Source organism: Aplidium turbinatum, chromosome 5, assembly GCF_918807975.1.
Source record: "Aplidium turbinatum chromosome 5, kaAplTurb1.1, whole genome shotgun sequence".
In the NCBI taxonomy this organism is placed as follows: domain Eukaryota; kingdom Metazoa; phylum Chordata; class Ascidiacea; order Aplousobranchia; family Polyclinidae; genus Aplidium; species Aplidium turbinatum.
In genome coordinates, this window is record NC_137476.1 from 27,804,881 (window position 1) to 27,831,578 (window position 26,698).

At 36.8% G+C, this 26,698-nt stretch overlaps 1 protein-coding gene across 1 annotated transcript in view; it reads left to right on the top strand.

The window, feature by feature from the left end:
• LOC145771087 (integrin alpha-11-like) overlaps nt 1-26,698 on the top strand; it is a 65,030-nt gene that overhangs the window by 859 nt on the left and 37,473 nt on the right. The window contains exons 2-22 of the mRNA XM_082582829.1: nt 3,347-3,519; nt 5,058-5,178; nt 6,551-6,654; nt 7,975-8,288; nt 9,096-9,204; nt 9,560-9,654; nt 10,052-10,175; nt 11,592-11,756; nt 12,235-12,357; nt 13,485-13,599; nt 17,661-17,848; nt 18,050-18,126; nt 19,147-19,236; nt 19,941-20,016; nt 20,264-20,455; nt 20,807-20,961; nt 22,015-22,158; nt 22,730-22,832; nt 23,537-23,728; nt 24,335-24,532; nt 25,103-25,248. Coding sequence (XP_082438955.1) covers nt 3,347-3,519; nt 5,058-5,178; nt 6,551-6,654; nt 7,975-8,288; nt 9,096-9,204; nt 9,560-9,654; nt 10,052-10,175; nt 11,592-11,756; nt 12,235-12,357; nt 13,485-13,599; nt 17,661-17,848; nt 18,050-18,126; nt 19,147-19,236; nt 19,941-20,016; nt 20,264-20,455; nt 20,807-20,961; nt 22,015-22,158; nt 22,730-22,832; nt 23,537-23,728; nt 24,335-24,532; nt 25,103-25,248 — 3,004 coding nt within the window. The remainder of the gene's footprint in view (nt 1-3,346; nt 3,520-5,057; nt 5,179-6,550; nt 6,655-7,974; nt 8,289-9,095; nt 9,205-9,559; nt 9,655-10,051; nt 10,176-11,591; nt 11,757-12,234; nt 12,358-13,484; nt 13,600-17,660; nt 17,849-18,049; nt 18,127-19,146; nt 19,237-19,940; nt 20,017-20,263; nt 20,456-20,806; nt 20,962-22,014; nt 22,159-22,729; nt 22,833-23,536; nt 23,729-24,334; nt 24,533-25,102; nt 25,249-26,698) is intronic.

The following is a 26,698-nucleotide window of genomic DNA, read 5'->3' on the forward strand; positions in this document are numbered from 1 at the left end:
TTTGGGTGTTCGATTTTATTACGTTACCGTTGTATTGCTGGATTCACAAAAGTTATGGCATGATTTGACAATGAAAACATTTTTGGATGAACAGGAAAAACACTGCAATAAATCGAAACGTTTTTCCTCCTGAGAACATCTGCGTCATGTTCGAGAGAACTTCGGTTTGACATCTTTGCAAGACAAGCAGCTATGCCTTGATAAGTCACTCTATTATACAGTAGTATGGTGAAATAACAGGAGTGATAGGTGTAGCCTATGTCCCATTGCTGCTTCCAGTCGTATGGGAGCAAAACAAAATCTTGATTGTTATCTTGAAACAGCTTCGCGATCCACTAGTTATGGAATCTTTAGACTATATCTGCACATTCGTTTTTGTCATTTCTACATTGTTCAAGACCAACATTGAAAATAACCAGGGATGGCTTAAAACAACAACCTGATCATGATCGTTTCCGATTAGAGTTATATCTTGATCCTTTTGATTTACTTTAATAATGTAAGAAATCAAGAGCTTCAAATACCGCTCAGGTCATGTACTCAAATAAAGGTGAAAAACTTGCAAAGTGGTGATTATGCCGGCAGTATGAAATGCTCACAGTAAAGGACACGCGACCCAGAGCAAGAAGTCTCATTCTGAGACTTAGATTTCCCATGACAGGTAGTTATTATAAATCCTTTGGGTATGAGGCAGGTGTTCCTAAAAATTCTTCAAGATTTGTAGGTAGGCCTATCACAAACATACCATCGTCTTATTCTTGAGCAAGTTAAAGCTTAAAAAGTTTACTTAAGTATTTGCAAATGACTTATGTAAGTTATACCTTAAAACTCTTGAAATTTAATCTATGTACACCGGCATCAAATTACTTGTTTGAGTATGAAATAAACAAAAAGTCATCACACGCAACAGGATGTGAGAAAAAGCGCGAAATGCTTTCCTGCTGTTCCTTCGTCAACAACATAGGCTACGTTCTGGTAAGAAGCTGTTTTTTTTTAAAGGCAAGAAAACAAACAATGCTTCTTGGACTGCATACTCATACTTTATTGTTCTTCCTTCAACTCTTTGTTGGCGTTATTCTACGGGCCTTCTACAAGTGATCGATTCCGAATTATAACTGCAAACTTTAACTCCAAGGATTGAGACGTTAAATAAAAAAATAAAAAAGGAGATCTGATTCACCGTCTCAATTCTTGTAGTTTAACTCTCGTTTTTTTTACCCCTTGCAGCTTACAAGCGCTTGAAATGAATGTAGGTAGCCACAATTACCAACAAACAACGTCTGGTCAATGGAATTTCAGGGTGGTGGATGAGCTACAAATTGCTAATTGGAATCTTAAAAAAAAAAGAAATATAAGCTACACTTTTCTGGTTTTTGTCAAATAACTCTCATGCTTGTTTTGTCATAGTCCCGATAGCTCGCCCCGATAGCTCAATTGGTTAGCGCGTCACTTCTGGAACGAAGAAACTTCAAGATCAAGCGGCGCTGGTTCGACTCTCGGGGTGTGCGCTTGAGCAACGCACGTTAAGGACTGCTCTCCATTCAGCGGTACCTAATGGATGGAATAGTTCCCTGGCAACAAGACTTCAACAATCGGAAACTTCGCTCTGTCAATCTCGGTGACCGGGCCTGCGTCAGTGATCCGAAGCCTCTACAAGTATGCGAAACTGCCAGGATTAAGCTCTGCAAGAAGCTTTCCCAGTCCGAGGATAAAGATTCAATCAATCAATCACTTCATCACTTAAGTTGTTGAGAGGATCAAGGGCTCCGGAAGCGGGAGGGCAGGGGGGTGGATGCCCCTGCCCTCAATTTTTCTGTGGATGGGGGGCAGGAGTAAGCTACTGCATATTTTGCAATATAACAATTTCTGCTATGCGCTTTTAGCCTAATTATAATCTTTCATTTTGCCTCAAAATAATATTCACGACACAAAATTCCGTATCACAGTAGGTTACATCATTATAACATAGCATGATGCCCTTCCGTGCCATTGTTCTTTGTATACCGGACACTTGTATCATTACTCGGTAATAAGCTGATAGATGAACACTATCGCTATATCTTATCTCAAAACTTTAAAAAAATTGGCCTTTCCGCCACAAAAGTGCCCTTTTTTCATAATCTCGTCCCCCCAGTCAAAATTCGTTCCGGCGCCACTGGAGAGGATAATTTGGGCCCGATGCCAATGAAATTGTCAGGCCCCATTTGAAAGCACTTGTAAAAAAAACGTAATATGTCCAAAGAATATGTGTGAGTTTTATCAAACTCTTGGAAAGGATTTGGGCCTCGAAAATCGTGCTGAGCACGAGTCCAAACTCAAATACCACCTGCCCCAGTTCTGTCAACGCTACAGATCACGCCACTATGTTTTTTTTATTTCTCCACATGTTCGCTCGTGATGCGTATCTCACAAGTTTCCCTGACTGCACCTTTCTGCTTCTAACAATTAATTCTGCCAAAATTAATTTTAGTTCCAGTTGCTGATTTAGACAAGTTGCCACAGGTTGACAGGCTCTGTAACCAAGTTTTTTTCGTTAAGGTCCAACGGGAAAAATTCCCATAAAGTAGAACCATTGCTCAGTAGCCTATTTGTCGTTCAGTATTAAATTTTGTAGGCCTACTATTCTAGATGTTTTTATGAAATGTCATTAATTTGAATGTCATTAAGTCAAGGTTCCATGGATAATTGCTAATTAGTTGATGACACTTCAAACTAAAATTGAGACACATAATCGTATTTTTTGTGAGAAGCTGCCCGATTTAGAATTGATGAAGATTTTAATTCAAATGTTTTAGAAGTATTTTTATCAATTCGGCTTTTGTTTGCCTCACTATGGACAAAAGAGTGCTGTTTTTTCAAAATGATGCAAGTTATTAACCCAGATGGTGTAAAATAAAATCAATGAATAGGCACATCGTTCTTTGACAACACGTAAAATTTCCATTTTTACGATGTAAGAACAAGTTAACCATCTTGGTGAATTGATAAGAAATGTGCGATAGTCTAACACAAATTAGAGTTATAAGTATAACTATAGGATATCAAGGGTTCAAGCTTAGGCTAGAGTTTGGGGTTGGTTAGAGTTTAGCTTTTAATTCACTGAGAAATACCCCAGTCTCAATATATTAAAATAAGCAATCACTATTTGCACTTGAGGTTGTGTAGGACTGTAGGCCTACCTGCGTACCCAGATAGCCACTTTATCCGGTCAAGATTTTTACCAGATCGGGTACGGATATAACCAGATCTTCAGGAGATTTACACCAGATGAAGTGGCTGTCTGAGTAGTTCCAAGGCCATATACCAAATGAACACCCCCAACGATAAAAAAATATCTCTGTTTCAGCTTATGGGTGGGTTCACCAAAGCATTCGACTTACACTTCAACTTCAAACACAAAGTCTCCAACGAAGCAAGGAGCGATTTTTCGCTGTGTAAAGTCCCGTCTTCAAACTAACTCAAGTGGAGATTTTGAGTGTTCGATAGTAGACCTCAAAGCGGGACAAAAAGGCGAAACCCGTGAGTATCAGCAAAATTAACCTAGCTAGGCCAACGGTTATAAGCAAAACTATTTCTGACTAATAATTTTTCAACAAAAAAGGTCTTATGAATGTTATGAGCAAGTGAATCAAACTTGGTTTATCTCTTTGATTTACCCAAAAAAAATTGTGCATTTTTATTGTCATAACCGCGTAATACTTCGTCCAAAATTTGAAATCGCTTTTCTAAAAACTAAAACGAACTTCCAAAAATAAAACAGCATTCAGTTTTACTAATACTTAAGTACCCTATCAAATATCCTAGGGTTTATAGACTCTATGCCAATTCTACGACATTTGATAGCACGATTTGCATTAACGCGACATTCATACGCGGGTCGTTGAGAATACAACCAGGGACCAGCTATGGATGAGATGTCCAGCTCGGCCCCAAACAAATATCCCTATTAAAAATAAAAAAAACTTTAAGAGTGCGCTGTCTTTTCTTCGACCTTTGGTTCCCTAAAAAAATTCCGGGTCCCCAAAAATGATCCCGCGTCAGAGTCCAAAAGTAAAACATGGACCACTTGTCAGCACTACTGTTCACACGGACGATTTCATTTCCTTCAACATATTGTTTAAAGTAAGCAATTCTTGGAATCAGAATGGTGTCATGCGATGGGATTGTAAATAAAGCTTTCAAGCACATCTTTCGGTACTTCTTAAATTTCCATCAGTAAACGATTAAAATCGTAATAGAAGTTGGTCTTTCTCTGCTCGATTTGCTTAAAGTTCAAGTATGAAATACTTGATGACGTGATTGATTGGTTTGATCTTTATCCTCGGACAGGGAAAGCTTCTTTCAGAGCTTAATTCTGGCAGTTTTGCATACTCGTAAAGGCTTCGAACCACTGACGCAGGTCCGGTTATCGAGGTTGACAGAGTGAAGTTTCCGATTGTTTCCGAAGTGCTATTGTCGGAAAATTATTCCATCGATTAGGTACCGCTGAAAGGAGAGCAGTTTTTGGAATGCGTTGCTCAAGTGCACACTCGGAAAGTTGAACCAGCTCCGCTTGATCTTGAAGCATCTTCGTTCACGAAGTCACGCGATAACCAGCTGAGCTATACGTGTCGGTTTCTTTGGTTGATTCCTTTCAATTTGAATTCGATTTTGTTTTCGCAAAAATGCTCAATTCTGTTTGATTTTCATGTTCATCCCTTTGGCCTCAAAAAATCTTTCAAGAGCATGTCTGCAAGACAAGTAAATGTATCTAATTAAATTATCCAAATCACAAACCAAATCAAAGATATTGTAGGCCTACCACTCTAGCCCACAATAAAATAAAAAAAAAACACAACAATAAGTAAGCTAATTTTCAATTTTACCAAAGCAATGATATCGTTATAAAAAGTAGAGTTACAAAACGTTTTAGAGCTTAGCCTACTTGTGTTAACTGGAATTTACATTAACCTACATGTGATTTTAGATTTCTTGCTACCCTTAGCATTAGGCCTACCACTGAAAAAAAGTAGACGTTTCGAAATTTATTATAACTTGTACTTATTAATTTCATTTAGAAAGAAAGCTGCAGAATGATTTGCCACCTTTTGCCCTTGAACCTTGCAACTTCGAAAAAGATGGTTTTTGTGACTATACCCCCTTGCCCACACTCAAGACCAGCTGGAAAATTACTGACAGGTAATTAGGACTAAGTCAATGGCAAAGAGTTTAATAATTATTTCTCTTTAAGTTGTGCAGTGTAGAGCGAAAAACGACACTCAAAGAACGTGGCAATGTGAAAACAAGGCTTTACTACCAACTTAATTACTGCAGTATAGTCTATTTATATTGTTATTTCTCGAGTCGAGTGAAGCAAGAATTGACAGCCCTATAGTCACGTGTTTTCGACTATCGACAAACATATGGTTTTAAAAAGTATTAGCCTAATGGCTAGCGTGAAGGCCACACCGTAATGGTTAGCAAAACACGCGCTCGCTGTTCTAAAGTGAGTAGTTAGCCTTGTGCTGACGCCAGTAAGATAATTCCTTCTCTAAACATTGATATTGTTGATGCATCATAGTCATTACTAGCAAAAAGGAAACGTACAAATTCGTGTGCTACAATTTGGGTAGAGAGGTTTCTTTTTTTAAAAAATTAAAACAGATATAACTGAGCGACAACACAACATTTAATATTACAATATATATTTCATTTAGGGGTAAGCTTACTTATTATTTATCAATAATAAATATCTTTCTATTATAAGCTTGATAACGGCTCCTATATGCATAGACGAAAACGTTTGCTGTTTTAATTTTTGTTTTTATAATTTAAAATATTGTGTTGTTGCTTAGTTAGTTTTGTTTTTGGTTAAAATGTTCATGTACATCACACAACAAGAGTCGACTCATTACAAACTTGGTTGGTGTCTATGCAGTAGCGCACCCAAAAGGGAGGAGTGAAACCTCTCATTGAGCTTGATGTCTTTATTGTTTATTATTTATTATGACTTTTATGCACTAGTTGTCGTTTACTTTTTTTATCAGCGCAACTGTTTTTAACGTAACTTTTTTTGTTCAAGCCTGACGTAAATATAGCCAAGAAATTGTTTGTGACAGAACGCAAAGATAAAAAATGAGCTGCTGGTACCAAAATAAGGCTAATACCATGCTTATACACTGCACTACAAGCAAGTTACAGATATTGTTCCATCTTTACATGATTGTAGTACTAGTAGCCTGTACAACAACTATTAATTCTACAAAATGCTAACTTAAATAAGATTCTTTATGAATAAATGATTCATATTTGTTGATGTAGGCGTACTTGTATAGAAGTAGGTTAAGGCTGTGTTATGTCTTGTTTTCAATTAACTTTTCTTGTAAAGAATGTCGTTTTGATGAAAAAACCATTGTTTCGACTGTCTGCAATGTTGTGTAGGCTACAAGAATAAGAATTGTCCAATAGTTTGCGTTTGCGTTTGCCTACATCTGCATGTAGCCGACAGCATGTAATTACCAGTAGCCTACTGAATTCTTAATTCAATTAATAACTGATGGTTTTATTTCAGGTCGGGAATGATGAATCGACAGAAAAATAAAGGGACTTGCTTTAACGACCCAGCACGAGAGCCTAACTTTAGAATCACTGGGCCACCCGCCTATACCCAAAAGGGTAGGATTAATTTGCTTGTTAACATTCAACATAACATTTAAAATAAGTTGATTGCTTTAACCCTTTGTAGTTTGCAGTGGCGTGTATTTCAAGTGTTTTTCACTTTTTTCATCAAACAGGAATACGTATTTATTTCAACTACAGTATATTCAATGTTGAAAGGTCTTTGATAACAAAATTGTTATCAGCTTTGCCGTTTAGATTTTTGGAAAGCAACATGACAGAGAAAATGCTGCTTTTAAAAGAACGAAGTTATTCTGTTTCATCTGAAACGCTTTCTACAAAGATCTTAAAATACATTATATTTTCTATTAATTATATAATTGAAAAGGTGAGAACGAAAAGTACTCAAGTCACATTTCAATAAAAACAAATTCAGAGCACTTCAAAAATCTCTACCATGAACACTGAACACTTTGCTACGACATCTGTTCCTAAAATTGGTACCTAAGTCTCCAACAGCACTTTTTTGTGCAGATATCTTCAGTTCAGTTCAGTTGTTTTTATTTCTGACCATCATATCAAAACAATACACGTCAACATAGCAAAGGTCGAGAAAAGGGTAGAAGCGACAAAACGCGAACGTTAAAACGTTAGGCCTAAATCTTGTCAGGATATATGAGGTCCATAGTACAATTGCTTACAGAGCTCTGAATTTATTTTTTCAAATGTAACTTGAGTACTTTTCGTTCTTAGCTCTTCAATTAATCTGCGGAATGAAATAATCAGCGATTTAAAATCTCGCGCATTACTGCGAAGCAGAAGCATTGTCACAAATGTAAGAAAATTGAAGAGGAGTAGGTACGGTATTCTAAGAGATGATTTTTTTTAAGTTTCTTGTTGAAATTTTCATGTTGCACGGACTAGATAGAGAAATAAATTTTAATAGCACAAATTAATTTTATACACAAAAAGTGATCGAAAAGTTTTGTCTGCGCAGCCATGCAGGCTACAGACAAGATAAAGATCACGAGGTAGTTTTGAAGACATGTGAAAATGAAAAGTTGCTTTCCACTTTGCATGCAAAATCTTCTACTTCACTCCACATTCTTACATTTCATACTGGAATTTCCATTCCATTGTTACTTTCCATGAAATTGTTACTGCATATAAAATATTTATCACTACGTGTTGCAAATCACAAAACCATTAAACACTTTTTCAACGACAGTTACTGCTTGTGAAAAATTACTTTGTTTGATATTGTACTGTATTTAAAAAAATCAGTTTGCCTCAACTAAGAATTTTTTCTATTTAATATTTTGTTAAACAACCGATGATTTTTATAATGTGATTATCAACAATATTGTAAATTTTTAGACTTCTACCTCAATGCTAACTTTGGTTCGATGAAGAGAACCCGGAACAAGAAATCAAGAAAAATACTTCGTAGTCCAAGAATAAAAACGAAAAAAGGCTTAATCCAATGCCTTCGATTTTGCTACCATGCTTACTCGGTAGCTCAAAATGCAAAACGGTCACTGAAAGTTTCTATTGAATACGAAGGACAAGATGAAAATGTTACAAACAAAAAAATTCATATTTGGAACATCAATGAGAAATCGGAAGGTTTGTCTGTGTTCTGGAATTACACAGAAATTAACATAAAAGGACAACAGGATGGCTTTTATAAGGTATACTGTAGAGTTATAGTTCATCCATTTCTTTAAATATGCTTAAAAATAATGTTTTTCTGCAAACCAAATAAAGAAATTATTATTTTCATTATGATACCTTTGTTTAAACGTATGCTAGATATCTAGCAATGGCGTAACGGTGTTGTCTTTCTGCTTTTCCTGGGATTGTTCTGTTCTTCCATTGCAAAATGGTCGCCTGTACAGCTGAGTGGTTGAAGAGTTTGAAGAACGTTTTGGAAATCAAAAGACAAGAAACTTCTTTTTCGTCTGAGCTTCTGGGGCTGAAGATTCATCAATTTACTGCACCAAGTTAACTACGTTTCCCGCACTTAACTGAAAGATTACTGGCGAGGAGCAAGTCTTCGGTTTCATTATCCAAGGCAAGCAGACATTCCACTGCGGTAGGTACCTTGAAGATGGTATAATCATTGATGGTGTTGTCTCCGTCTGTTCCTCAGCACCACATTTACAAAAAGAGAAAGATGCCATTCCCCATTGGCATATGGTTGAGCAGAAAAACCCAAACCTTGAAAGAAGACGGTTAAGACTCACCCAGGTCTATCTCGGTAAGGAAGCTTGCCTAGAGAATCATCGTTAAATGAGATTGGATACGACAACACGAAGATATATGATGAGGTGTTAAGAAAAAATCTTTTTAAGCAAACAATCTCTCATAAAAGAACATATTTCTTTCTACCCAAAATTCGTTTAATTTAGCCATATTTAAAATATTTATCTTTTAATTATTGCTGTTATTCTTTAATGCATCTAAGTACAACTTTGTTTTGCTTACTTTCATTCCAGATATATTTCAAAGCCACAGTATATCGTTATAAGCATGAATATCCCAGATGCCATGATGTAGCTCAAATAGCCTTGACTGACATTAGTGTTTCAAATAGTCACTGCGAAGGTAATTATGTTTAAATGTTAAACTTTATTTGCATTCTACATAATAATCAACAGAGCTTATGCTCACCGTTGGATTGCTGTACTTTTATTATCAGATGCAGATGTATTACTAGTCAGACTGTTAGCTACTCAATAATAGTGTAATTGGGCGTTTTTTTAACTTACTCTTTCTCTGCTTCTACTGCTCTTGGCAACAAAATTCTTTTATATCATTAGGAGTTTGCAAAACGCAAAATAAAAATGTTAGAAAATTTCAGTCAGGCAACAGAAATAGCGGTAATAAAAATCTACAAAATGTGACAAATCCGGCCGCATCTCCAGGTAGCCATGCCTACATTCATATATTGTACATACAGAAGAAGACACCGATGTCAATGAAGTAGCAGATGAACAGTCAATCGGAATGAATTTGGAAACAAAAGTTAGAAAAGACCAAACTTTAATAATGGCTGTAAGTGAACGTTACCATGGTTTCGACAGTGAAAATAGATTTTGCTTACGTTTTTCCACCAAATGGCTTTAAATAATTTAGTTTAAACTACTACCGCAGTGGTGAAACTACTGCAAACTACGCTGGCATCGCAGCTGGGGTGACCGAGTATAGAACGGTTTGCGCTTCGCTCGAAAGTTCCTTGGTTCGTCTCCACTCCCACTCCAGAGCATGCGCGGCCGTGTTTCAACGACACCTAACAGCATGTCAAATCAACATTGAGTAATTAACTCGATCACTCTTCGCTTAGTTTACAGCTCCTTGTTGTCTGTTGTGTTGCACCTGTAGTCGCAGTGTAGTCAACTGCACAGTTGGTATGTCGCAATAGTGCAAAATAAAACATCACTGTTACATTTAGAGCTGTGCTCCTCTTTGGCAACAAAATTGTGGATATGCTCGTGAAGCAAATGGAGTCTGCTATGAAATGGATGTCAACGACAAAGGAATTCAAGCACTACGCAAGCACAATCCTGTTCTCAGAGGTATTGTGACAAACAACTACGTCCATCTGTCATTTAAAACTTAACCATAGGAAAAGGTCGTAGGCAGAAAATATCGCCGCGTTGCTAAACACAATTGAAGCAGGAAATTCACTCAGAAGCCTGGCGCTAAAGTTTTAGCAAAATTTACTACAAAATAACTAATAGGTAAAACGTGGCTTCGTCGCTTGGAGCTTGCTCAAGGGTCAGGGCCGGATTTAGTCTAAGTGCTGCCCCAGGCAGATAAGAAAAGTGGTGCCCCCTAAAAAAATTTTTTCGATGGTGCTCTACGAGCTATATTTTCAATTCTTTACAAAAAATTTATTTGCACTGTTTATTTGAATACATCAATGAATGTCATTGTATAATGAACTAATTGTATAAAATCGCTTCCGGCGGGCTTTTTCTCTTGCAAACAAATCAATAATTTCTTCAAAGTCTGTAGAAATAAGTAAAGATAAGTTAAAACTCAAAAATGTGAGATCATTCATGTGATCATGCTTCAACGTAGACCGCCGTGCATTCTTGATCAGCCTCAAAATAGAGAATCATCGCTCTGCACTGCAATTGATTTACATACTTTAAGCATCAAGGCAATAAGTACACAAAATAGCCTGCAACTTTTCCATCAACCTAACGTTGACTAAAACATGTTTTCTAGGCTCCTTTAAATTTACTAACAGTGAAACAAACCGAACAAAGATCAATAAAAATTGCACTGACAAAGCCTAGCCCTCCATACTAAGCGAGACAGATAACTAAAAGAAGCGCTAAGCAGCACATATTGTTGAAAACCAATGAAGCGTGAAGTATTCTAGGGGCAATGACTTTCCATACATAACTTGCTGCACTGTTTATAAATGTGTGTGATGTGATAACATATTTATTAATTGCTATATGGTGTCCGACGTTTTCTTCGTAAACAGTTCTTCGTAAAACAATTCTTCGTAAAACAGTTCTTCCCAAAGCATTTCTTCGTGCATGCAATTGAGATTCGATGTATACGAAGATATGCTTTACGAAGAATTGTTTTACGGATTTCATTTCACCAACAACTGTTTACGAACAATTATTTTACGAACAACTGTTTACTAAGATTTGTTTTACGAACAACTGTTTACGAACAATTTGCTTATAACCTTTTGTCTGGATATGTTTGTTGTGAATTATTATACTCACATACAGTATTATCAATGTAATATATCCGTATATTTTGCCGCCCCCAATAATTTGCCGCCCTATGCAACTGCCTACTCTGCCTACTGATAAATCCGCCCTGTCAAGGGTAGCTTATTGCGTAGTAAAACTTTCACCTAAACTGTGTTTAGCTGAAAGCACTATCTCCACAACGTTGCTAAGTTCAAAATGTTCTTTTGGCATTTTCATTTTTCTACAACTAATGTAATATAATGTTCACAGAATGCATTCGTGGAAAAATTGACATAGTGTTGCTGGTAGATCAGTCAGGGAGTGTCAATCATTGCAACTTCCAAAAGATAAAGAGCTGGCTAAAGAACATAGTTCGGGGATTTAATATTGGAGAAACAGAGCAAGATATTGGGATTATTGTTTACAGTTCAAGAGGTAAACCAAAAGCATGGTTGAATGATTGTAAATGTAAAGATTACATAACCAAACAACTTTTTTTTTCGTATGTCAGAGATGTTTCAACGGCTTTACAGTGTTTTGGGGCGGTTTTATTTCGAATTAGCTTTACATTTTGAGATAATCGTGTTTTAATAGTTTGCAAATAGTGATGATAACCGCGTACATGTAGCTGTCTTTTAAACTTTAGAACGTCCATAATATCCAACATAAAAAAATGCTTTGACCAATGTTATTGATAGAATTTTAAGCATAAAGTTTAAACATATAAACATTTGTGAAAAAAATTGACAGCTAATCTTTGGCTTAGAGGTGGTATACATGATGATGATGGCTATATCAAAGTACATTCAACATATACATGAAACCCTTAAAGAGTAAGTTATATCAAAGTAGCCATAATAGTTAACCATGTAGAATTTATAGATAAGTCACTATATCGAATACGTATTTCCAGATAGAACACATGAGGCAATACCGCTGGGATTTAACGGTCACTTGAAGTCTGGTTCTCATAAAAAAGAAGACATTGTAAATACTCTTAAAACAATTTCTTACGAAGCTGGAAAAACTTTCACAGGCAAGTACAACAATGCGTTTCTGCAGTGCAAGTAGCTTACATTCTCCAGTAAACGACTATATGCTAATTTTATTGTAAAATTCAACCTTGAAGCGTCTTTCAAAAACAGGTTTAAAAGCCATTGTTTAAAAGTTTTATTCATTTTATTCAACAGGTAATTTTTAAAAGTTAAAATTACGTTTTAGATTTAATAAGTGATTTTAAAACGCGACACTTTTTATACTTTATTTTGCATTAGCCAACATGAAGCATGGTTTATCTTCTACTTACAGCATTAGGCCTACACCTTTAAAACTTTTATGTTTAAAGAACGTCAAACTGGCTAAGCTTTATTGATTTAAACAAAAATTGCTTCTATTCTCTTGATTTAAATTAAATAAATTCATCGAATTTTCAATACTGCTTTCGTAAAATTCGCTCAAATCAATTCACATTTGTTACATGATGGGATTAAAACTGCAGTGAATTGGATAATATAATAATAATATATATAATATATAATATATAATATATAATATATAATATATAATATATAATATATAATATATAATATATAATATATGATATATAATATATAATATATAATATATAATATATAATATATAATATATAATATATAATATATAATATAATACGGTACTTTTGTGCATATCTTCGCTAAAGTGGTTGTTGTATCCAGGCTTACGCCCGGTGGTTGAAGCTTTAGATTACATAAGTGGACGGAGGCAAGCAAGACAAGCTTTTTGTCCACCTTCAGACATGCGTTAAGTGTCTTGCCATGACACAACCGCATGCTCTTGAGCGGTGTCGAACCGGGGTTCTTTCGAGTGCCGTCCCCGGACTCTCACTACTCGGTTATGCAACTGACGGTATGGTGCTATGCAGTTGACTCTGGACTGAAAACTGTGGTAATTGCAAAACCGCATTGCGTTGTCCTCACGACATTGCACTGTTAATGATGACACCAAAACCTAAATTGTGGTATAATAAAGTGTTTTAATATTTTCTTGTCTAAGAAATTAAATTTAAAAAAAATAATAATAAGAAAGTAACGATTCATGAATGAAACAAGTGGTTTTCATAGGGAGAAAATTATGGAAAATGGTCTACCAAAATATTTTTTTTAGGTTTTGCTTTGAAAATGGCAAACGAAAGACTGGCCGCTTCAAGACAAGACGCAAAAAAGATAATTATTTTGTTAACTGACGGGGAAACATCAAAGGACAACCACAAAGAACTCGTGTAAACATGTTTTTAGATTTTTCTATATTTATTTAATTTTTAGTGTTCATTTGTCATAAGACGAATGAGGCCATCTTAAGTTAATTATCTTTATCACATGAAGAAATGTATTTGATGTAAAACGTTTGTCTGTGCGTGCTGAAACAACTCAGTGCCAGCATGTTCAGTAGAGTATCTAGGGGAGGAAGTACTTGGTCACATGATCATCCCCAAGACTGAAAAAATACATGCAAATTTTTTTCGTTTTTACAATTGTTTTTCTGTCACTTTGCTTGCTCATTACTGTACATTTCATTAACTGGTGGCATCAGCGGCAGATCCAGAGGTGCAATTGGGACGATTTCTCTCCTAAAACATAAAAAGTAGCTTTGATTGTGGTGTATTTGCAAGATAAGTTTAATGCAGATCTACATAATATCATGATGTTTTGGTAAAATCGCCCTTCACTTCCCTTTCAAGGCTACTTTCCGGACCCGCCTTTGGGCGGCATATTTTAGGCGAAGAGTCTTTTAGCATGGATATTGGTCTAAGAGAGTAGACTAAGTTTGTCTTTTGCTTTTCTAAAATAGTGAAATATTCCATACTTAACACATCGCTTGCTCAACTTCTACGGAAATCTATTACAAATTTGGTAAAATACAAAATGTGAGTCTTAACATGTGGCATAATTTGGCCACAAAATGCCAAAGTAGACCTATTTGCTTTTTCATACATAATATTATTTTTGCTTCTTAGAAATTTTAGTGCCTCTCCATTTTTTTATGGATTAGCAACTCACCATATTCAACTCCAATATGCGTATTATGGAGGGCCGTCGGAAACAGATCGCTTAGCAACTCGAGTTTCTTAGCAGGTTCGTCGAGTAAATGACGAAATCGAAAACTATTTTTTGATTGAACGCCAGGAAGACGGTGCACAACCAGGGGAGAGTTTAACTGTTGGAGGTCTGGGCACTTTTAGATCGGGGAGCCCGTAAAAAAAAGTTTTTTTGCGCCGAGGGCGCGTAAAACTTTACAAGGTAACTTGAAAGTCACCCACACCGTTGCTAATGCCTTTACGCCGAGCTCAGTCGCCACCTTGTGACTAAAAATTAACCTTGAAAGAAAAGGCATCTTGCAGAGATTTCAAAGGCAGAGAGAAAATAATTATAATAACACAAAATCACATTTTTGCACGTCGGAGGGTCCGGGACAACTGCACCCTCTTCCCCCCTAAATCCGGACCTGTGCACAACACGGTCCAACTAATCAGTAAATCACCCCATTTCTGGGATATCACCCCCACCAGTGGTGACGTTTTCCGAAGTTACGCCCCAGTAAAAGAAGAAAATCATGAAGAAGGAGGACACCGGAGATTACAAGAAGGAAATGGAGCTATCTACGATTTGGAACAAGTATCTACGATTTCGCCACAGTGGCGATCATTACTCGTGTGGGAGTGATCAAGAAGATTCTGAAGGAATGGGCCATGGTTAAGATGAAGAATAAAATCCTCACGGCGAGAAAGACGGCTGAATGGAAAACTTCATTGAAGGCCAGTTTTTGCCTCCACACTCTTTTCTACGTCGTTGATGACAAATTGCTGCACTCACGCGAGGTTGATTTAGTTAAGGACCAATGCGGAGCACGCATTGGTTTCATTAGATTGGGAGGTGGTGAAATCTGAAAAGAAAAGGGACAAGCGGAAGGAGCAACTGCTTTCGAGAGAGAAGCGAGAAAACGAGCAGAAGAACGCGAAGAATGTACTCACGACTCGGATGACGACAATACAGAAGAAACTCCCAGAAAGCGATTCCTTTCAGAGTGCTCGATCGGCAGAGAAGAACTCAAAAAAGAGCAGGAGCGATGTACTTTCGATCTGCATAAAGTTGCGCGTGAGGCGGAAAGGTATGGAATTCCGAGTCGAGCAGCAGCTGCCCTCGCAACCGCAACATTACTGGACACAAAAGATGATTTCAATCCGACAATGATAGTCAACAAAAACAAGCTTGTTCGTGCACGAAAACGGCTCCGTTTAAAGACGAATCACTTCGCTTCCAGTTCGCTCGGCACAATAGTTGAAGGCCTTTACTTCGACGACAGAAAGGATACAACCCTTACATTGAATGGCATAACTGGCTATCGTCAAAAATCAATCGAAGACCACTACGTGATGCTGAAATACCCAGGATCTGAATATATCGACCACGTTTCCATTCAAGGGCGTTCAACTAGGAACAATATTGCCAAAACGATGTTGGCTGCTCTTGAAGTCAAGGGAACTGACGTGAAATGCATTCGGGTCGTTGGCTGCGACGGAACTGCTGTCAATACAGGTAAGCACACAGGGCTATCACTACCATTGAGAAACATATTGGGAGTACGGTGCAATAATCGATTTGCCAGTTTCACCTCAACGAACTCCTGACGGGAAAAATCAGGACCGCAAACCTTCAAAGGATTTATCAGCCGTGTCGTCGCTAATGATAAGTGCAAAATGGGAGAATTTGCAGTCGTCGAGTTCGAGAAGACAAAATCCAATCTGACGGAAGTCGATGAGGTGATGGAAATTAGCAGCGATCAAAAGTAGGCCTATCTGCTCGATATCGTGTTGATCATCGAAGGAAGTCTGCCTCCATAAAGCATTCGATTCCGTGACCCAGGAAAACAGGGTCATGCACGATGACTTACTCTCGCTTCAAGGATATGCCGACTTTATATCTCGGAGCCAGAACCAACAGAGGCGCTGATAGAAATGACGACGTAGGCTACATCGTTAAAGTTTACGCCCCGATGTGGCTTACTACCAAGCGAAACAAGAAGATTCACTTTGCTGCTCAGTCCTTCCTTCGGTTGGTTAAGCTGACTCGCTATCTGATAGGCCATCAGACAATCTTACAATGACAAAATGACAATGACAGGCTATCTGACAATGCGTAAGCTCGCAGTTCATCGGATCCAGAAAGCAAGGGACGAGTACACGACTACACGGGTGGGATACGTCGTTTCGAAATTCCTAAACTAAACTTTGGGTACACAGACTTGACAACAAACTCGTTGCTCCGGTGGAGCGAGCGGAAACTCACTGAGCCGCCAATCTACGCGATTTTAGCATCTAACAGCTCACAGAGCTTTTCGTCGAGACCGATGTTCCTATATCGATTGACAGTTTTCCGTGCTGCACACAAGCAGTTGAGCGCGCAATCAAACTCGTCACCGAAGTAAGCGATGAAGTCATCTGCCATGACAGCAGACATGAGCTTATTCTGACGCGAACTGCTGCTCGCTCACAGTGTTCACGTTTTGAGTCAAAGAAAGATTACATTCTGTGATTGTTTTTGACTGTTTTTGTCGTTTTGTGTATTTTATATTTTTTTAATTATTTAACAATTTTCTTTTTTAAGAAAAAATGTTTTTTATTTTATTTGGGTAATATTGACTTTTTGTGCGGCGTTTTCCCGCGGCCCGATCTAAAAAAAAATTTCAGATTATTTGTTTGTGACCTAAGCCTCCTATCTGAGCCGAGTTGCTAAGTGATTTGACAAAAAAAGTGCAGTGACGGCCCTCCCTAATGCGTATGTACCATTATTTGGGTAATAGTGGCTAAACAAAAATAACCAAAGTTATTGAAAATAGTTACAAAATGTAGAAAATATGTGGCCGACTGCATAATTTTCAATTGGCAGTTTTAATTTTACATTGATGTGTAAATTGTTTTGCGTAGTGGCTAATATAACAAAATCTTTTTAATTTTCTTTATTTCAATTGTATCGTTTTGAACTTTGGTAGAGATGAAGCATGGCATTATTTTGAATCTTAATAATCCTTTCATAAAACTGCCCAAATCAGCACTCTTACACCCAATAGCGTTGACAAGGAGGTCTAGGAAGTACTTTTGGGCCTCAATCATTTCAAGGTCCAGGAACCTTCACAAGGCACCCAGGAACGAATACACTGTTTCGTATACTTTGGATATAGTGCAATTTTCTTAGCAGTGTCTTGATTTGCGATTTGAGGATCTCATTGGCACCAGGCCCAAATTCTCCGCTCAGCGGCTCTGCTTACAACTGTTATTAATTTTAGGGAGCAAATAGAAGTTTCACGACAGAGGAACACAACAATTCTGGCAGTCGGAGTGGGTGCCTTTAACAAAAGCGAATTGATCGCTATTGCTGGAAACACAAAAAACGTTTTTTCAGTAAAAAGTTTCTCAGAACTTGAAAAGGTTCGAGATAAGTTGAAAAGTTCCGTTTCTCTGGGTGTTCTGGAAGGTAATTTTTTTTTGACAAATTGTTTAGTTTCACTGATGTATACGTTTGACAAACGCTCTAAAACACTGTAACTGTGTTCTATTCTATACTTTAATCAATGTTATAATGTTATACTATTGCACTGAAAGCAAATAATTTAGCTATCTTAATAGTTTTGAACTTAAATCGTTTTGAAATATTCTAATTTTTTTCTTTGTGTAGGGGGTAACAAACAGTCGAATCAAGCATCAAGCAGCACGCAACAATGCGAGACCGGATTTGCTGTGCATTTCACCAAAGTAACATAATTATTATCGATTTAAGGAAATAGCCTACAATATTTTTCGTCATCATTTTAAATTTTTGCATGATTTATTGTTAGTGTTAAGAAAGCAACTTTATGCAGTAGGAAAAAATCTGCATAGGCTAAAACAACATCAAAAGCAATTATAATTTCAATATTCTGCTTTTTCGTCAAACGCATTTGAAGAGCTGATAACGAAAAGCACTTGATACCCTTGCATAAAATAAATTCAGAGCACTTTAAGCATTTCTACTATTAACATTAAACACATTGTCAAGTTATCTGTACATGGAAATTGTACCCAACTAAAACAGGGGTGTGCAAAACCGCAACGAGATGATCAGCGGATGAATGTTCACTCCTTGTTCGTACACAGCAGGCGAAGGCGAGTAGGCTATTCAACCGCAAAACAGCAGTGTACTTTTGTCTGTTTTTTGGCGTGTGGACGACTTAAAATTAATTTAAGTTTTACGTTGCCTGCGAGCAAATAGAATGGCTAATGCAGATAAAATGTGACTGCAATCAAAAGATGTGACTACAAAGGATGTAGGTAAAGATTTGTTCAATTTCACACTGGTAAAACTTGTCGAGTCGTCAAACAAAACGTAACGTTTATTAAACATCGCAAATTTAAGACAAATAAAAATCGTCTAGCGGGCCACACACTATTTAAACTCCGGATCTTTCCGTTGGCCACATTTGGCTTGCGGGCCACGGTTTGCACACCCCTGTACTAAAGTATCCAAAGATACTTTTTCTGATTGAGACGCCTTACAAGTTTACTTAAAGTTCATTTCACAATTGCTCACAGTGCTCTGAATTTATTTTATTCAAATGTGACTTCGGTAGGTTACTTTCCGTAATCCTTTCTTGACTTGTTAGTTTCTTACTACATTCATGAAATGGATAAACATTATAACAGTTTAATGTGGCTATGTCAAAGCATAACTTTTGTTTTTACATGTACACACTTCTTACGCAAACGTTATAACTAATTTGTATTTTTTTTACATAGGATGGAATGATAATGGGTTCTCCTGGGTGCTACAAGCTTAGTGGAAATGTGATCTCTTATCGCACATCATCAGAAGCCAACCCACCGAGGGTGTGTTCAACGTAAACGCATTTCAACTAAACGTAACCACTGACGACGACTCGTTTCATAAACGAAAAAAACGATTTTTCAATGGCACAGTTTCGTGAGTTATTTTCGGACCTGAGCCATTGAAGTTGGATAGATAAGCTCCATTCCTTTCAGACTAAGGAAGGGAATGTACTTCCTTTCGTTTCTCTGCAGAATGACAAAATACAAATTTATACTCAGCACTTGGACAGTACGTGTTCAAGTGGTGAAAGAATGTTTCAAGAAGCATTGGTTTAATGTCCATTGACATCACTTGATTGTGTCTTAGTGAAGTAATTTTAATTAATTACATCGGTCAAGGTGGATATGAAAATTGGCTTTGTTGACTTCATGGCCTTTAATCTTAACCATAAGCTTGAATTTTCTGGCAAGCTCAAAACTGGTAGAGAACCTGGAGTGCAACTGTAAATTGAATAAGGTCATTGTCATACCTCACCTACAGTATCCACTTGCCGAATTTGAAAGTTTGGGAGTAAATTGTAAAGAAAGCTACTGATCACTATCGTCTAGCTATCATAACTGGTGTATTAAAATTACTTTAATGTTTGCATAGATTCAACATTAACGCTAAAAGTGATTCAATGCACATCAAATGTATCAAAGCAAAAATTGCTTCATATGTTTACGAAAACCTTACTTTTCTTGAATTTTGTTTTAATTTTCAGAATGAATCGGCTCATATAAACATCCAACAATTGTCTACTAACGTGGCAGAAGGAACAACTATGTTTCCTTTATCAAGTAAAATATTTATTTTAAACGAACGTAGGCCTTTGAGTTATTATGAGTTCATCGACGTTAACAAGCAACTGAAATCCTCAATACTCAAATTTTTTTTATAAATTTTATACTAACATTGTTCAATGGATTTGCTCTGTAGCAAATTCTTATATTAAAAAATATACCATCTCATAAATATAAAAAAAAGTCAGGAACACAACTTCAAAAAGTAGGGTAGACTACTAACTTTTTTGATAAATGTGTACAGACATAATGGATGAAGACGATAACATTACTTTGAACACTTTTTACTCCGGAGTTACTGATTACAACAACGACTTGTATAAAGAATATGGGCACGAAGAAGAAAAATCTTCTTCGCTCTTTGGAAAATATGAAATACCCTCCTTAAAAGAACTACAAGATGCGCTTTCGCCAAATTTGTCAAACAGTTACTTAGGTAAAGATAGCTCTTTCCTCTATGAATCTATTGTACTGTTTGACAGTAGCTTTGTTTTGTTTATGGTATCATTATAATTGTTTACAATGCATTGTCAATACTTTAAAAATAATGCCTTCTTCGTTGAAAAGTTTTCTCTACCTGGCATTTAACTTCCAGTTTCGTACTTTGATTGATTATGTACGAAATTTTAATCAGTTAAGGAATAGTATTACAGAGCACAGCAATAGCTCCTATGAGTAAGGTATGGTAAAAAACATTTAGCTTGTATTCTTTTTTCATTCATTTATCTTATTTCACATACGTAGCCTACAATCAAGTGACAGTAGCCTACAGCACTGACCATTTCAGGTTATGCTGTTTCAAGTGGATTCTTTTTTGGTCCGGACAAACATGAGTACGTGGCTGCTAGTGCCCCAAGGTTCAAAGGATACGGCGCAGTACTAGTTTATTACTCTTTGAGAGCAAGTTCTACACCAGGCCACCTTTTCGTTCAAGGTCAACAGGTAACCTATTTGGAACATTTCACGAACAGTCCACCTAACATTCATAAAAAAAAAGAAACAAAGAAAAATTGCAAGAAGATTTGTGACTTTGTAAAGCATTCTCTTTCCAGCATTACATACAATATTTGGTCATTTGAAAGCATGAAGACTTATATGTTTGTTTTTATCTAAAATGAGCTAAGTTGATTTTAAATATCTGTCATTAAAGGGCGGGGAAACCCAAATTAACTTTTTGCGAGTTTTTTGTTTCAGCGTGATGTCATTGTGTACAACATGAGTTTTAGCAGAAAAAAATCCAAATTTTGTTGCCCCCGTCTCGCTAAGGCCGCTTTTGTTTGATACCCGTTTGCGAGGTCTCGTTGCGCATCAAGCTGTGATGCTGTTCGCTGTGACGTCATAAGGTACATATATAGTTGTGGCCAAAAGTTTAAGACCAGACTTGATTTATGACCATTTTTGCATTACTTCAAAATACTGCATCATATATTGTTTCAGTTGCATCATCTTTATGCATCATCTTATTTCTGATGCAGTATTTTGAAGTAATGCAAAAATCGTCATAAATCAAGTCTGGTCTTAAACTTTTGGCCACAACTATATGTACCTTGTGACGTCACAGCGAACAGCATCACAGCTTGATGCGCAACGAGACCTCGCAAACGGGTATCAAACAAAAGCGGCCTTAGCGAGACGAGGGCAACAAAATTTGGATTTTTTTATTGCTAAAACGCATGTTGTACACAATGACATCACGCTAAAACAAAAAACTCGCAAAGTTAATTTGGGTTTCCCCGCCCTTTAAGTTAATCTGTAAACTAATCTTCAGGGAGATAGACTCGGTAGTGACTACCTTTCTAGCTTCTTGAAGGAGTCAGTCGTGTCTGATTGACGAAACGTCGGAGTAAAAGCAGATTGTCACTTTATACATCTTGTGATAGTTTAGCTTAATTTGCACCAGTAAACGCATCATGTTGTTTAACTAAATGCCTGGTGAACAGCCTCGTTCAATTTTCACATGTAAACTGTTTTATTCATTTCCGATGATCTATTTAGTTTGGAGAATATTTTGGAGCCACGTTGTGTGCAGAAGACCTAAACGGTGATCAATATACTGATCTCATTGTGGGAGCTCCTCTTCACTCATCGTTGCAACCTGATGAAGGAAGAGCATATGTTTATTTAGGAGGAAAAACCATGGTGAGTTTTCCATTGTTTTGTGTAATCTAAGTAGGGTAGCAGAAGAAGCAAAGTTGCAGTAACCTATACGCCGACATATGCCTTAGATTGACGCATATTTGAACAAATTTAATTTAACAAGTTATTCTTGATGCCATTTTTCATCAGCAGGCTATGGTGAAATCAGCTGTGTCCCGTTAGTTAAACAACGTATGTACACTTACAGTACGATAAGCATTAGCTTACTTCGAAGCGGAAGATCACAAATTTTAATACTCCATTGGATATCTTTAATATCACATATAACAAGCCAAAAATGTTGAAACATAACTGTTTGCTAAATGTGAAGCTGCATACACGGTCTGTGTTTTAACCATAAAAACGCAAAAAACGCCGATTCTATGTTAGTGAGTGTGTTCAATATTTCATCAGTAGGCCATTGCGCTGATGAGGTCATGAACGAAAGTGTATTGTTTGAGAGGTAGTTAGTTTTCTTATCATGTGTTTTGTTTGAAACTGTAAGCTAGCTACAATTCTAAGTGACAAAAATTTAATTTAGATTTACATTCATTATGCTTGTTTTCGGTTCCAGAAAAAAACTCCAAATTTTGTTCTTGAGGGGTCAAACAAGGCATTTTCAAGGTTTGGAAGCAATATAGCCGCAGCTGGTGATTTAAACAAAGACGGCTATTCAGGTATTTTATAACAAAATTACACAACACAGTGGCTTGTTGCAGTAATGCAGTGCAATTTCTAAAGCTTTTAAATTTTTTAACGTAGCTATTTTACATCGCAAATAGAATAGGCCTAAGGCTCTTCTAAGTATGGACGTTATCACACGTAAGTCATGAGGTTTAAAACCTAATTGGACGAACTAGAATTCCAAAGCTGAATATAGACTACACTATATACAGGACAGTAACCGAGCTTTTTTTCTTTAAGTCAGATGACAGCACTCCGCCATCGGCGTGTTTTGTGGAGACAAGGATGGACGTGCCTCTACCATTTGCAGATGTTTTCTTGCAAATGTCGAATTGAAAACCGTTCATCAGCGAAAGCTATATCTGTTGTTTACCAAATAGAACAGAGGATCAACGACTCAACGTGTCTTTGAAATGAGATTAAAAATTGTCTTTTATCATATACTCTCACTCTTGATATAGTCGTGTTTGACCTCTGAAATGAATAGACTTCAGTTTTTAACGCAGAAAGTTTCTGTTTTCTAAGGAAGGATGTTGAAGAAAAGAAGGAAGATGTAGCCTACGTTCAAAAACTGCTTATAGTTGATATAGGGTGTAGGATTATAGTGTAGGAGTAGGGCCTTCAAAAGCCTACATATGAAATTAATATTAAGTTATTAACAAAAATGTTAACTGCTTTTGTTGACCCTCTTATTTAGATCTTGCCGTTTCTGCGCTGTTAGAGCGAAATGGTGTGGTTTACATATTTCATGGAAGTAAAAATGGAGTGAGAACAAATTATGTCCAAAAACTGGATCCACTCACGTTTAACCCTCAGCCTGATGTTCTACCAATGAAATTCGGACAATCTGTTTTAGGAAAAATCGACGTGGATTCAAATTCTTATCCAGGTTGGCTACGTTAGCGTGGAACAAATTTTGAAACTAAAACCTTGTAACACCAACCTCAACAGAAATTTTGACTTTTGCAAATTTGGTCAAATGGCTTACGAAGTGTACTTCCAAAAAGAAAACACTGTTGCGCCATAAAATTCAAAAAGACCGACTAAACCTAAGTAAAATTTAGCGAAAAATTTCAGCGGTAAGCCCGCACCCTTTGCCAAACTAATTTCTTTTCCGCACTTTAAATTTACATGAGTTTTTCTAAGAGTTTTAGCTTCGTTGAAACTCTAGTTCGCTCCCAATGTTGTTTAGATCCACTTCTCCAGCGAAAGTTGCAAATCTCGGAATCATGTTAAAATTAAATGAAACTACAACAATAATAATTTACAGTTTGTGTCGAAACTTAATGTTTAAAAATTTATTTTTCTTTTGGTCAATCTTTAATGCGTGCATGGGCCAACTTTCTATGGTTAACTTAATTGAATTAGAAATTTTGTTGATTGGGCCTATTTTTTGAGGCTTCAAGCAAATCGGTCCGTTTTTGAATTTTTAGTTGAGGCCCAAACTATAAGGTAAATAAATAAATATGTTGTTAGCTGTCTATATTTACCATAGATCTCATTATTGGTTCACCTGGAAGCAATGGAATGACAATTCTATTATCACGTCCAGTGATTGACGTGGACGCAGAATTGCGTAGTGCGTCGGAAATTGACGCAAGGTCCGACGTTTGTGGAAACCGCACAACAGGCAGTCGATGCTTTGAATGTGAAGTGTGCTTCAAGTACAACAGTTCTACACCTTTACAGTCAAGTGAGTAACATACCTCGTGATCACAGAGATTGTAACTTTGAATATTCAATTATTATAATTATCTTTTTGCCCTCATTCAACAATAAAGATGGTAATTGTGTTTAGTTGAATGTGTACAGTGCAACTATTCAGAGAATTTTCGTAGATTTACCTTCTGTGTATGACGTTAACCTACATTGGCAATTACTGTTTCAAGAGTAAGAAGATTAACCTACAAGATATAGGCTATTATCAAAAAACAACATAAAAACAAAGACATTTTGTCAGCAAATGATACACTGTATTTGTAAAACTAAAGCTAGCGCACTAATACAGAAGATATTAACAGCGTGGGCATTGATGTGAATCAGTCAAACGCTTCAGATAGTCTGCATGGGTTACAGTTTCAGATTCAAAAGCTATATTAAACCTGTGGATTAGGTCTTTGTAGGCTATTGCTGTTTTGACTATTAAAAATTCTCGTTAATATGAATAAATCACTACAATACTACCGGATAACCTTTTATATCTTCCGCAAGTGTTTGTTTAACAAAATTAGCGATTGCAATAATCTTTATGTTTGATTTGCAGGCATAGATTACGAAATCAGCGTGGACATCGCACAACACACTCCACGCTTTGGGTTTTCACAGTCAACTACCAATCACATCAAGGCACAAATTAGGCTGAACCGTCCAAGTGAATTTAAATGCGTCAACTATTATTTCACTCTGAAGGTAGTAATTCAATCTGAGCATTTTCATGTGACAAGATTTAATTAATTCCTGATTAAAACTAGTATGATGCCTCATTATAATAAGCCTATTTTTCTAAACTTTTAACGGTATTAAAAATAAGAAACTCTGTTAAATTTTCGTTACAGACCTAATGGAAGAACACACGTACCTATTTGATTTTCACAGGACTTTTACCGCAAATTAATTTTGTGTTCAGTAGAATATGCAGTTTTTTGATCAACTTTGGAAGTTGAGTTCACGGATTAAATGTTGCTAGTTCAAGTTCGAGTTTAGTAAGAAACCACAAAGTTCGTTGAGTGTCAACCTTGGATTTTGTCCGTGTCATGATTGGTTGGTTGGTTTGGTTTTGAATCTTTATCCTCGGACTGACAAAGCCCTGGTAGGTTATTCCTGGTTTTTTTCGCATACTTGTAGATGTAGAGGCTCTTGACGCAGGGCCGGTTCCTGAGATTGGCAAAGTGAAGTTTTCCGATTGTTGAAATGTTGTTGCCAGGGAATTATTCCATTCACTAGATGCCGCTGAGTGGAAAGCAGTCCTGAAATGCGTTGCTCAAGCCCACACCGCGAGAGTCAAACCAGCTCCGCGTGATCTTGAGCCAGTCGCGTAATCACTGAGGTAACGGGGTGGACTGAGCTAACGGGGCGGGATGATCAATCGATGCTTAGCATTTTGCGATTCTACAAGTTTTGAATTAACGTGTATCATTGAGCTTTATAAAAGCCTACACCTATGCAGCTGTCCAATATGTAAATCGCACACATATTTAGTGCTGTAGCTTACAGTAAGCTACGGTTAGAGCTAGATTGAAAAGTAATTCAAGTAATAAAGAGATCTGCAATTTACCCTAACAAAAATAATGTAACTGTGGGAGAGGTAGGCGTAGTAGGCCTATAGCCTATGCATAATATAGCCTATGCAATGTTCTTAGCATGATTCTTTTTGTTGTTATTGTATTGGCAAGATGGGCAGTTGCAATACCACGTTCACTTGGTAATAATGAAGTTTAAAAAAAAGCAATTAAACAAATACGCGATAATAAATGAAAATACATGACCTAGTGATTACAGCCACCCAGTTAGATTACAGTTGTACCTCTCGCACTGGCTCTGGAAGTGACCACTCAGAAAGCACAAAGAATCAACCATACTGTCACTAAGAAGACTGAGTTTAGGGACAAATAGTTCAGCTACACTAAAGCATCTTTTAACCTCAACTGAAGATGGTGGGAGAGAGGCAACGTAGGATTTTCGATTATTAAGATTTTTGGGACACTCTTCGGGGGATTCGTAAAAAGTGATCTCCTTTTGTTGGTAAGTCAAAGCGTTTTCTTGACCTGGATGCAAAGGGAATTTGCAGCCTGCAGATAGAACTTCATTCAATATTTCTGCTTTGAACTTTTTCTCTTGGTATTCCTCGTTGACATCATGG